Here is a 12,461-nt window from a genome sequence, read left to right as displayed (position 1 = left end):
ACCATCTTTTTGGTTATTTTTTCTATGAAGCGTGGTTGGTTGTTTTCGATTTGGTGGTGGATGGCGATGGGCGATGGCAGCCGGAGGAGATGACCAGTCGCGTTGCAGCCGATGGGTACCGGAAAGGGGAGGGGGCGGGACTCGGGAGTGAAGGGAAGAGAGGTCTTCTTGTCATTGCTTATGTTTATTTTTTTTGAAAGAATTATGAGAGAAAATAGGAAAAGACTAAAATGTCCTTGCTTTTCCCAGAATTTGAAAATAATCAGGTGAAAGAAGTCACGTCACTCCAACGTAACTTCATTCATGATATCCTAAAACCCGAAGCTGTAAAGCGCTACATCTCCGAAATGGATTTATGGCGTGCGGTCACTTGGAAAGTGACTGGGCGCCACAAGAGGAAGTCAGGATCTTCCCTCTTTCAAAGAAGTATACTTTTGCGTTAGCGTGCAAACTCTTCATGAGCGTTGATGACCCTAACATGTCGAGAGGTTGGCGAACCACTTCAAGCTCATCACTAACGGGATGTTGTTTACGCCGGTAAATTTCCCCAGCACTGCATATTGCGGTAAGGAAGAAGAAACTAACATAGACCGAACATACATCCGGAGGAGATTTGTTGTCCCAAATGCTACTTATGACAACGAAATGGTGAGTTTATGAACGATATGGAAATCTCTGATAGCATCATCAGATTGATCGCTGCAAGCTACGAAACCACAAGTAGCACCGTTACCTTCGTCTTGAAATACCTTGCGGAACTTCCCGATGTCTATAACAAAGTTTTAGACGGTAATCCTCTCAAATCCTATAAACAATGCATTTGGCAATGCTTAACAACTACATACTAGCTTATTTTTTGAATTTATTGAAAAAGCCTTGTTTGATTAATCATAAGCTAACTTTTTAAAAAACTACTTCAATCAAGTTTCAATAAACTTGAGGGGCTTTTTTTCTACATTCTTTTCCCTTCCCCTTATGGTCTTTATATTTTTCCACTAATTTTTATAACATATTTTTTTAGGTTATATTACATTGCAATCTAGCTTAACAACTAGTTTATCAACTAACAGTTAACTTATAACTAATTTATCAAAACATATATGGATTTTTGGCTTTTTGCCTTAACTTTGTTTGTTTTGTGCATCAGAATTTGAAATTTTAAGACAATTTTGGGTTTGAATGGTTGAATATAGAACAAATGTCGATAGCGAATTAGAAAGGTCCAGGTGAATTGCTAAGTTAGGAGGATATAGAAAAGACGAAATACTCGTGGAATATGGCCTGAGACTCTGAGAGGCACTTAGGCTTATACCACCTGCGGCTCTTTTCGAGAGGTTGTAGCTGATTTTACTTACGCTGATTTCACCATTCCAAACGGATGGAAGGTTAGTAATTTAGTATTTTTTATTTTATATATCATAAACAAGTACGATGCTTTTACTCTTGTGCAGACATTTTGGACAGTACATACGATGCACAATAGTCCCAAGTATTTCCCGGATCCCGAAAAGTTTGATTCCACGAGATTTGAAGGAAGTGGGCGGCCCGTTCCATACACATTCATTCCTTTTGGAGTGGACCGCGGATGTGTCCAGGAAAAGAGTATGCGCGGTTAGAAGTACTCATGTTCATACCTAATGTTGTGACCAAATTAGGTTGGAAAAATTGATGCCGGATGAAAAGATAATGTTCCATGTTTCCTCCACCCTAAGCAATGGTCTTCCCGTTCGCCTCATTCCTCATAGATGAACACTCCATTGGTCGATCGAATATCAACACCACTTTGAACATAACGTTACACGAGATTTAATTTGGTATTCTTCCCTATAGCCTTTAAAAACCCAAAGGGAAGCTTAATAAAAACACAACAAACTCTACGTTAATGTAAGATTTACTAGGTCTATTTGGTTTGATTTATTATGTGTTTCTGCCTATGGTATTTATCTCACTTCCTTGAGAAGAAGGAGAAAGAGTAATGCAGGCAGCGACCGCTCAAGAAATGGGTAGCAACCACCAAGAATCGCCTAAAAGGATAGAAATAGCCATGCCACCAAATATACCACTTTTATTGAAGTCAATAAGACATTATCAGGGTTATTAGTATGCTCCAACATGTTCTAAGTCTCACCAAAAGGTAAGGAATGTATGCGAATTTTGCTGTATATAATATAATACACTTCAAAGTTTTACTTGACGGCAAGTTTAAAGTAACACGTTCGTTCGTTCATTCACTTAAGTTGTTTATAGCTTTTACCTTAACAAGCTCTTTTAAATGGATATTTCGCTTAATTCACAAAGTTTTAGCCCGTGTATTTGGTTGGTACCTTTGACTAAACTAGTCCATAGGATCTGTGAAGGACACCCTCGAGATGAATGGAGCAAACTTTAGCAGCAGATGTGGCCCCTATGACGTAAAACCTATGACGATAGGTTTCAAACCTTGCCCGCCTGTAACAATTTAATAGTTACATAACGCACATTAGGTGTGGGACCCCTAGCTTTTTCGATAAAGGTTTTGGAAGGTAAAGAGACAAGACTAGAAAACAATAAACATAACACAAGGTTCCGTAAGTATTAGGGGCCCTTTACTTGATGCTTATCAGGTAAGCGCTTACTCATATCACTTACCTTACCGATTGAGCATGACAAGGACTGAGAATCTTACCTTATCAGAGGCATAGCAAGGACCGAGAATCTTACCAGGGAAGTGAGGGAAAAGACTCTTACTCGGTAAGCGTTTACCAGGTTGAAGACGCTTACCAACAATCGATTTTGATGGCCGAGAATGTTACACGACAAGGTACGTGAGAGTGATTTCTTTTGCCGGTAAGCGCTCGGTAAACAACCCAAGTGCAAAAAGCAAGGATATATAGGAACAGGAGGTATTCTTATTGCATGTGGAAGACGCATCTTCCACAAGCACTGTGCATCCTGAAGGAAGTAATGTAAAATGTATAGATACAGGGAAAAGTGCTGAATGGAGAGCAAGGGGCCGTTTACCCAAACGTTTACCTGGTAAGAGTCAACACTCTCACTAACCTTACCAGGCAAGCTTGTTGTCCATCAAAACATCATTGTATGCAACAATTTACCTGGTAAACGCTAAACGGGTAAGCGACCCCTAATAAGTGATTTCAATTCCAAGACAGGCCTAACTTATGCAAAAAAAATGAAAAAAGAGATTTCAATTAGACGGACCAAGAAGCTCTTAAAGTTGTGTGCCAATAAGTGATTAATGGGAGCAGTTATTGGGACAAAAACATGTTGATGTAATCTTACGTAATCTATGCAGGTCGAAATTGAGCTTTTCTGGGTATTTAGTCATAACTGTCTCGGCTTCTTCTGAATGCTTTCTTTTGTGAAAGGACCTTCTTGCCCTGCAGCCTTCTCGATTCTGATATGGCAGCTCTGTAGGGCAAAACAGGAAACAGTAAAACTCGAAGTCCATGGTACCATGAACATTAAAGAAAGGGAGAAAGAAGAAAACGACAAGAAAAAAAGGGCGCATTTGGTGAGGACCTACAGTTTGGTAATTTTCTTTACTTGTTCTTCCGACGGGGGTGGTGGGACGTAACATGCAGCATCAATGATTTCCTATATATTTGTTTGATTAAAACAAAAAAAATTTTATATAGGAAGATTGCAAGTAATAATACCTGAAGTTTTTCCAATGCATCCTGAATATTACCCCTGAAGAAGAAACATGTTTTAAGCATGTAACCTTTGGTTTATGAACAATATAAAAACATATAAGGTGAAAGTGCAGTAGACAGAATTTAACTTCTGTGTTCTGGTCTTTGTTGAAGAAATCACAAGTTCGCCATCTTTGTTGATTCGATTCTTTTCCTGGTCAAAGGACATGCTGTTGACAGTAAGAAGATGTTCTGATGATCATATAGCCGAAGGAAAGAACAGGCACAGAAGAACCGGTCCTGATAAATTATGTAGCATTTCTACCAACGAAACTGATACTCAAGCATAAAGAGTTTCAAATGGGCCTGAAGTCGGTTATGGATTTTGGACGACGGACCGGTTAAGGGACCAGACCAATTGGAGAGGATACCAGGACCAGTTTTTTAAAATTTTCAGAAATTACCAAAATGCCATTAACGGCCATTTTGACTTTTTTTTACTTCCCCCCCCCCCCCCCACAAAGGGTTACATGACCTTTTTTTCTCTTTTGTATATTTTTATACTATTTCCCCCCAAACCATGCATAAATAGAAGGTTTATGTACGTTTTTTTTTTTCACAAACTCTCAAAAACACTCAAATCTTCAAATTGCTCTCAAATTTTCACTTTTTTGAATTTATTTCATCCGATTTAAGGCTTGTCTGCATTTGGAACTATTGTCGCCTTAGTTCACTCATTTTCTTGGTGTTGTGTCTAGTTTTAATTCTTTTCGAATATATGTAGCTTTTGGTTTAAACCGATTGAATACTATATTCTAGAAGTAAAAGTAACAGGAACTAGTTCACGAGCTCTTGATGCATACATCATATCATAGAAATCAAATACTTCTCATAAGAAACTGGTGAATGCACCAGTAATCAAAGTTTTTAAAAGTTCAAGGCACAAAGGGGTCCTGGAGCCTATGCGCAAGGCACAGGGGTGAGACGTGGGCCATCAGAAATGTGAGGCACATCTTATAAAAAATAATATATATACACATATATACATACACACATAGTTATACACAACTCAAATAGCATTCTATAAAACATAGTTCAATTTCAATTTCCAAAAAAGTAGTAGTATCAAACATATCTCAATAAATTCTTGACTAGTATAAGCCTACAATGCAGCAAGCACCAGTCTCCAATGTAGCAACCAGAAGAGAGAAAAGCCCTGAGGAAGAAGTTTTGGGTTTAAATCCGTGAGGGAGAAGTATAAGGTATGGGATGTATTTATTGGGAGCCTTGAAGTTCTAGGATATGAGAATTTGATAGACCTATTTAATATTAGGACTTATCTAACAACTTCTTTTTGTAGAAGTCTAGTAGATTATAAAAGTTAATTAACATTAGGTTTTGACTTATTTAATAACTCTCTTTTTTGTAGAAGTCTAAGAGACAAGAAGCTATTTAACATTAGGGTTTGTTTGACTGGTTTTGTAGAAATCTTTATAAGACGCGCCTAGGCCCATACAGCGCTTCAGCCAAGGCCCAGAGCCTTAGTGCCATCAATACGCCTCGCCTCGACATGCAAAAACCCCACAAGCTTGCGCCTAGGTGGTTTCACAACTATGCCAATGATGAGTGTAGAAACTAGAAAAGAGTGACAATTGAGGGGGTGAGGAGGGGAAGGCTAAGGAGGACGTGGATGAGCAATTGAGGTGGACATGGTGGCCTTTATTTTTCCTTGGCCTCTGATAGAAGTACTTAGAAACGGAAGGACTAGGATAGCAAACCAGGTGGACATGGTGGGGACCTATAGCTAGTATAGTTGGGCAAAAGGGAATTGGACAGGTAGAGAGGGGGGGTAAAGGGCTGGCAGTTCAGGTTGGGGATGTGTTTTAGGCTTTTTGCTTTGCTTGCTATGTGTGGGTTTTGCATTGCCTTACCTTTTGTGTGCTTTCGTTGTACCTATTCATTAATTTTCTAACTTACTTTCTCGTGCTTCGTACACTATATGCTAATCTCTATGTCTGCTACCTGTTTGCTCACATGTCAGGGGGTCTTCAGGAACAACCTCTCTACTCTTTGGGGTAGAGGTCAAGTTTGTGTACATCTCACCCCCACCCTACTTTCAAGGGAGATTTAGTGGACCCATTTGGTTTGGTTTTACATATCACATATGTACACATTAATACAATCATATACACATATAAATATACATACATCCATATATATATATATATATGCATGACATTTGATAAGAAATACAAAAATTTCTAGACAAGGCCCACCCAGGACCGGGCCCAAGGAGAACCGATTAGGACCAAGACCGGTTATTGCATTTGGACCAAAGGACCAAGAGTAGGTTGGTTGAAACCAAAATCATGTTGTGATGCAAAGAGAAGGTACACAGTACACTCACATCTATAACCGTAAATAGCAACTACATCAGGAAGTGAAGAAATTATATGCAAATCAGTAATTGTCACAACATAATATACATCTGCCATGGGAACCATCTTTAGGTGCATAGATGGCCTTAAAATTAGCATAAAAAGGCATGGCATGATAGTATTTTGACTTCCAAGAAGCAACAATCACAGTATCATATATAAAGGAACGGTTAGAAGAGTAACAGCAAACTAACCATCTGCAAAATCTTCTCTTTCACCCTTTCACTTAACCAATATGCCTCTTTTATGTTAAACCGCATATCAACCTTGGTGTTCACTTCAAACAAAATGATTAAATTGTCAAACATAAATTTTGGCATGAAAAAAAGGAGGAAAGGAGTAAGGTTGCAAAGCTAAACACAATCAATTCCAAAGAACTGGAAGATAGTAAACCTTTATTAACATTTTGACCTCCAGGCCCACCACTCCTAGCAAAGCTCACACTGACGTGATCTAAATAACAGAAATGGAAGTTATGAGAAAAGGCTTGCACCTGAAGCAAATATACATAGGGATCAATAGAGCCGGTATCAGTATTTAACATAACCTATGTCATTGTGGTTGTATTTTCTTCTACAAAAACTATAAAGAGGCTGCTAGCTGATAAGTGGCAAAAAATCGCCATAAGGAATGAGGAAAAGAAAGTTAAACAACTATTCCTATGAAAAAAAACTAAAATAATTAACCAACACCGACAGTTTGAAAGAGGTGTGACAACTTAACAAGAATAATCCCTCCAAGGACAAATCTATTTAAAATGGTTTACTTCCTTGACTACAGTCATGATATATGCCTTCCCCCCCCCCCCCCCCCCCCCCTTCAAGAAAATGCAGCAATTTCTTTTTTGGGTTGGCTTAAAAAAATATTCAACACTTTTTTATCTTCTGTTAACTTTTCAATCCAAAACTTCTTTTTGCCTGTTAATAATCTTTACATGATGATAGTAACTTCAATTTTGGTCCACAGGTTTTTTTCTTATTGAGGTGGATTTTAGATATTTAACTACTAATCAAATATTTATATTAGATTACGTGCCAAGTCAAATGCTGGCCTTTTTGGAACAATAAAAGTAACAAAAAATAAACCAAGCAAGAAATTGCAACTCCACGCCTCATATACAACAGAACATATACTTCCCTGAAAATGTCTTATTTTGCCAGTTAGAGGTCTATAGAACATAGAGAAGCAGCTACATGGAGGCAAAAGAAATATTAGACTCCAAGAAGATTTCTGTCTGGGGTCAAAATTCAAAGAAAATGTACACCTGAATAGCTCCATCAGGGCAACTAACCATTTGACATATGGATACTAAAGGCATAAAAACCTTGAACAGAAAGTGTGTGCCATATATATATATATATATATATATATATATATATATATATATATATATATATATATATATATATGGCTCATCCACTTCATGCTTGGTCTTACAGTATGTCATGTGAGATCATCACATAGATGAGGTTACTCTTTCATAAACAAGTACTTCGGCTGATCTAATCCCCCATAGGTCACTGGTTCCAGTAAACCTCTTTGCAAAATGAAAAGTAAAAGCTATGTACAGAAACTTCCCTTCCCAAATTCACAAAGTTAAGGAGCCTTGGGGTCAACCCTTACCTAGTTCTCCACATAATGCAGCAATTATGCCCTTCAAATCTTCTGTCATATGAATATACGTATTTTGTAGTTCTTTGAGGCTTCAGCCATAGCAAACTTACTCTAGCATAAGAGCTAATTGAAGACAAATCAGTCTGGTTGCTTTAGCAACGGCAACATCTGCCATTAAAAACTCCATCCAGATTAATAAAAAGAAAAAGAAGGGCACGTTCTACTTATTTCGAGTTTACTTATTAAAGCCGACATCCAATTCGGTCCAACTAGCTAGCAGGTTGTCATTTTGGGAGTCTACGCATCATTGCACAAACAAATTCAAAGGCAAAATTCAATGATAAGCAGGTTCGACATTACAACATACTCGACCAACAAATTTGTTTATAAATTCAACTAAATCAATAACATAAATAGAAAAGGCAGAAACAATTCATTGTCAACTGAATTTAGAACTTCCGATGTTTTTGCTTAGTTATACCTAGAGTAATCTTTGGGATAGGTTCATCCCGGCCGGCAGATCTCTCCTTAGCGTCGTGCAAGAGTTGCTGAACTTGCGACATCCGTGCCGAAGCCTTGTTACGGCCGCCGCCGCCGGAATCTGATCCTGCCGCACATCGGAGTGGAGTGTAGCTGATTGAACGGGAAATGAAGGAAAAGCGAGTAGGGATGCGAAGAGCATGCGTGCGGATCAAGGTCAATGACGTCGACGATCGGAATATTTCTCTACCGAAGATTGTGGCGGTGGTTCTGATTGCCGCCATCGAGTGGTTAGCTAAACTAGAAAACGTCCAAGTACAGGTAGGGGTGTAAATGATGCGAGTCGAGCTCGAACTCGAAACCAAATTTCCAAGCTCGAACTCGACTCAAAAACTCGCGAGTAGTAAAAATCAAAGCTCGACTCGAACTCGATAACTATTTCTCAAGCTCGAACTCGAACTCGAATCAAGCTCGAACTCGAATCAAGCTCAAACTCGAGCTCGAACTCGAACCAAGCTCACCCATTCAAATTTATGAAATTTTAGGATTTTTCTCTTATAAATTTTAAAACTTAAATGTGTTCTTTTAGTTTTTACAAAACTAAATGATCAACTTCAAACTTCATCATCGAAAAGACAAAGTTAGAAATTACATTCACCTCCCTATCATTTTATAACATTTTTTCTCCCTTCCTTTACCATCTTTCTTCCAATGTGGGACAATTTCACTAACCTTTTTTTATAGTTTTTCTTTGTCTTTTTTTTTTTAATTTTGATTTTAATAAAAATAATAATTGATTTGTTTTATAATTAAAAAATGCATAATTTTGTTTAAATATCTAAAAATGTAGGACATTTTTATTATTTATATTTTACAAATTTTATCATAAAAATTGATTATATTTTAAAACTAATTATATATAAGATAATCGAGTATCTCACGAGCTTTTCGAGTCGAGTACTGTGTAGCTTGACTCGACTCGTTAATATATCGAGACGAGCTCGAGTTCGAGCCGAGCCTATTCGAGTCGAGTGTTGACCGAGTTTTGACCGAGTCGATCTCGAGTAGCTCGCGAGTTGTCTCGTATCATTTACACCCCTAAGTACAGGAATCAAACGCAATACTTGTCATGGAACGCACACCGGCAGATCATTTTAGCTTTATGTTTCCATGATTTATTGCCATTTTTGTTTTGCGTAATTAATTACAAAACATTAGTTTTGGTATTTAAGCAAACTAGTTTACATAAGAAAATACATTAAAAAAACGCAATGAATTTTATGAAACGTATTTTGTCGTATATCATATTCCAAGTGTTAAAATAAAATTTTGAAATATGCATCATATAGAATATAAATTGTTAGGAGTAATCAATCCAAAACAAAAAGACGTATATAAAATGAAAAATTTTTATAGGATAAACGAAGGATTCTTATTCAAAAACGTAAACTTATAATACAAATCTATGTCCGATGGGGGCCTGGACATTCGCAGTGTCCTAAGACAAAAAATTCGCCAAAACTAATCTCAAAGAGTTTTTATATATCAAAGAGAGCTCACCATGAAACACCACACATCAAGGCCCAAGCTTTTAAATAATTCATTTAATGCTCAAATGTTGGTGTATATAAAGTAAATTAAGTTTTTTTTGGCTCTCCTACGTGGGACAAGGTTTGTCATTATTAAACCAAGTTCTAACATAAATTAGATAAAATATGTTGTATTTTAAATCTTCTAAAGCGCCCACCTTCCCCCCTTCATATATGTTTCACTTGAACTTTCTTAGTATTTTCATTTTTTCTCGTCTTTTAAAGAAGGATAATTGTAAAAGAGGCTTTGAGGTTGTTTTCTTGACGTTGGAAATGAACCAACAAAAAAATATAAAGATGAATGACATTCGGGTGAAGCAACAATACGTTCATATGCATCGGTAATAAAAAACGGCTAAAGGGGGGTAAGGCCTTGACGATTGGTATTTAAGTTTGATAAAGATGGTATAGGAAATGGTCCAAGTAATTCAATCAAGATTCATTCTAAGATGTTTTTTTGGAAAGAAGAAGTGTTTTTGACAAATCAACAAAAAAAAACACATAAAAGACACAGTTATTACCACCCAAATCGCATATTCACTCTTCAAATGGGACATACCTCATTTGTTGAGTTAATTTATAAGCAGTTTTGTATTTTTTTTTTTTTTTGTTTAATTTTTAAATAAAATATAGTTTTGTTGGATTAAAACATGAGTTGTTTTAATGATGTTTGACACACTTATTTGACTCGAGTAAGACATGATTGTTTCTTTGTTTCCAATCAGAGCATGGTCAAAGGCAAGAGATATATTTTCTTGTTTGGTAAATGCTCTCACCTTTATCCGAATAAGAGATCTTCTCCGGTAAGAGATGGCAAGAGATTTGTAAACAAGGCCTACATCTCTCGAGCCTGCATCAAGTAACACAATACTACATGAGATTTGTTAGGATTTTGAAACTTAGGGGTTGTTTACCAAATGCTTACTTGATAATTGCTAATCGGATCACTTTATCTTATTAGATGAACATGACAAGAATTGAGAATCTTATCCAGTAAGAATAATAACAGAACCAACAGTCTTATCCAGTAAGTGTGAATAACAGCTTTTACCCGTAAACACTTTCCAAATAAATTGTTACATACGATGCCGTTTTAATGGACTAAAGACTAAGTGCTAGACTTTTATCGAGAAACGCTTACTGGGTAAGTGCTAAGGTAAACCAACATTTCAAACTTATACATTATAATTGAACATCTAAAAACTATCCTATTGATTTACTATGAAGCTGAGTAACACAATAATCTCCTTTGATAAGTAGAGTCTAAATGGTTGTCTATTGTGCAAGAAATCTCAAGTTTGAGATCATGTATTTTATCTTACTGAGTTCAAACTCTTCAAACAAAATGTTGATTAGTTACAACTGTGTTGCATCATTTCTAAATTGGAATCGATTAACTTTTGACCTCCAACGCTGACCATCCACTTTACAAATCGAGTTTCTACAAAACTCCAAGCCACTACCAAGTAACACATTGATGTATGCTCCTCGATACAAAACTCGAAGGACATCGAACATCATATGTTTTTTATCAACACCTTCGAATAAAAACAAATTCATAATAATCTTAAGATACTTGTACTAACAGGTTGGTTCCAGGTTTTGAAATATCCTAGTGATCTATGATTTAAAGCTACTACCAATATTTAAATATTTTTTTAACAATGTACAAAGCTACTAAACTGAAAAAGCATGACAACAAACACGAAACATAATTGCAGAAGGTAACAGTTGAGCAAACATATTATTACGTTCTTTCATCTCGAAAACATGGCAGCAGTCTCAACGTCTCCTGAGCTGCTTTGATGATGATTGACCATGCTCACCACCTTCTGCTCTCCTTCTCACACCTATGTGTGATGGACTACTTGCACCACTTGAAGGCAGTGCCCACCCACCCCTGCTCCTGCTGCTTGCATCACCCAACCCTAAGACAGCAAACCAAAGTGCTGATTATTTCTCTCTCTCTCTCTCTCTATCTCTCTCTCTCTCTATATATATATATATATCAAAAACAAGAATATTCTACTTGTGTTACCTTCATGAGAACTAGCTCCACCAGTCCAGCCAGGCAGATGGTTTCTAGCTTTTCCTTTCCATGTCTCTTCAAAGCCAGCAAGCTCATCTGACACAAGCCCAATACCAACAAGTATGGTTACTTGATGTTATATATTCTTCTGAATGCATTAATTACAATATAAAACAAATAATAGGTAATACCTTCATTGATGTTGTGCAACAATTGCATTGTTTCCACTTGACCATCTGATTTCAGATTCCTTGTGACAGCATGACCCTAGCATCACAAACGGTTTTGTTCAAACACAATACAATCATTTGCAATACAGGCGTACATCATGTAAGAAAACATAAACCAAATAAACCCAGTATATCCCACCCGGAGTTGAGGTGAAGTGAGGTATGAGGGGGTGGGGTGAACGCAGATCTCACCTCTATCTCAAAAAGTACAGCAGTTCCCGTGGGCCCTGGCTTGTGCAAAGTGTGCGAAAAGAAAGAATAAAACTTGCTCAAACAAAATTACTGAGAAAGAACATAACAAGAACTTCAAAATAAGAAAGGCAGAGCTAAAATGTGAAAACGGTTTAGGAGTAAATCAATAAAATATGAGCAATTGTAATATCACAAGCAGGTAGCAAAATACCTTGTCATGAATTCCCCTCAAAAGCCTATGAGCCGCCTGGCCTGTA

The 12,461-nt window shown here is 37.0% G+C and overlaps 2 protein-coding genes and 1 pseudogene across 7 annotated transcripts in view; 1 reads left to right on the top strand and 2 right to left on the bottom strand.

Annotated features, from left to right (window-relative positions):
- Nucleotides 1-230: 230 nt before the first annotated feature.
- Nucleotides 231-1,754, top strand: LOC112521752 (annotated as a pseudogene).
- Nucleotides 1,755-2,035: 281 nt separating this feature from the next.
- Nucleotides 2,036-8,464, bottom strand: LOC112520673 (peptidyl-tRNA hydrolase ICT1, mitochondrial-like). Of its 6 annotated transcripts, none has more exons than XM_025129123.1 (8): nucleotides 8,166-8,464; nucleotides 6,464-6,523; nucleotides 6,265-6,347; nucleotides 3,782-3,846; nucleotides 3,657-3,690; nucleotides 3,524-3,594; nucleotides 3,280-3,408; nucleotides 2,042-2,448 (listed from the first exon to the last, which is right to left on the bottom strand). In XM_025129123.1, exons 1-7 carry the CDS (start codon nucleotides 8,446-8,448, stop codon nucleotides 3,318-3,320), a joined length of 687 nt encoding a protein of 228 aa, XP_024984891.1. In that variant the 5' UTR covers nucleotides 8,449-8,464; the 3' UTR covers nucleotides 2,042-2,448; nucleotides 3,280-3,317. The 6 variants fall into 6 exon arrangements, with proteins under 6 accessions (XP_024984895.1, XP_024984891.1, XP_024984892.1 ...); XM_025129124.1 differs by lacking the exon at nucleotides 2,042-2,448 and adding an exon at nucleotides 3,123-3,155; XM_025129127.1 differs by lacking the exon at nucleotides 3,524-3,594 and having other exon boundaries at nucleotides 2,036-2,448.
- Nucleotides 8,465-11,292: 2,828 nt separating this feature from the next.
- LOC112521751 overlaps nucleotides 11,293-12,461 on the bottom strand; it is a 2,664-nt gene continuing 1,495 nt past the window's right edge. Inside the window, exons 2-5 of the mRNA XM_025130747.1 lie at nucleotides 12,416-12,456; nucleotides 11,974-12,049; nucleotides 11,792-11,878; nucleotides 11,293-11,681 (exon numbers count right to left, since the gene is read on the bottom strand). Coding sequence (XP_024986515.1) covers nucleotides 11,536-11,681; nucleotides 11,792-11,878; nucleotides 11,974-12,049; nucleotides 12,416-12,456 — 350 coding nt within the window. The 3' untranslated portion in view covers nucleotides 11,293-11,535. The remainder of the gene's footprint in view (nucleotides 11,682-11,791; nucleotides 11,879-11,973; nucleotides 12,050-12,415; nucleotides 12,457-12,461) is intronic.

The sequence above is a fragment of the Cynara cardunculus genome (assembly GCF_001531365.2).
Source record: "Cynara cardunculus var. scolymus isolate 2C chromosome LG 11, CcrdV1, whole genome shotgun sequence".
NCBI lineage: Eukaryota > Viridiplantae > Streptophyta > Magnoliopsida > Asterales > Asteraceae > Cynara > Cynara cardunculus.
This window is presented reverse-complemented; position numbering and strand designations above follow the sequence as displayed.

Bases quoted from the DNA above. Each gene is read 5' to 3' on its own strand.
- LOC112520673 (XM_025129123.1), bottom strand. From the start codon at position 8,448: ATGGCGGCAATCAGAACCACCGCCACAATCTTCGGTAGAGAAATATTC. The intron at 3,847-6,264 runs GTTAGTTTGCTG...TCCTTTGACCAG, and splicing joins AAGAGAAGATTTTGCAGATG to GAAAAGAATCGAATCAACAA. The intron at 3,409-3,523 runs GTAGGTCCTCAC...TTTGCCCTACAG, and splicing joins GTAAAGAAAATTACCAAACT to AGCTGCCATATCAGAATCGA.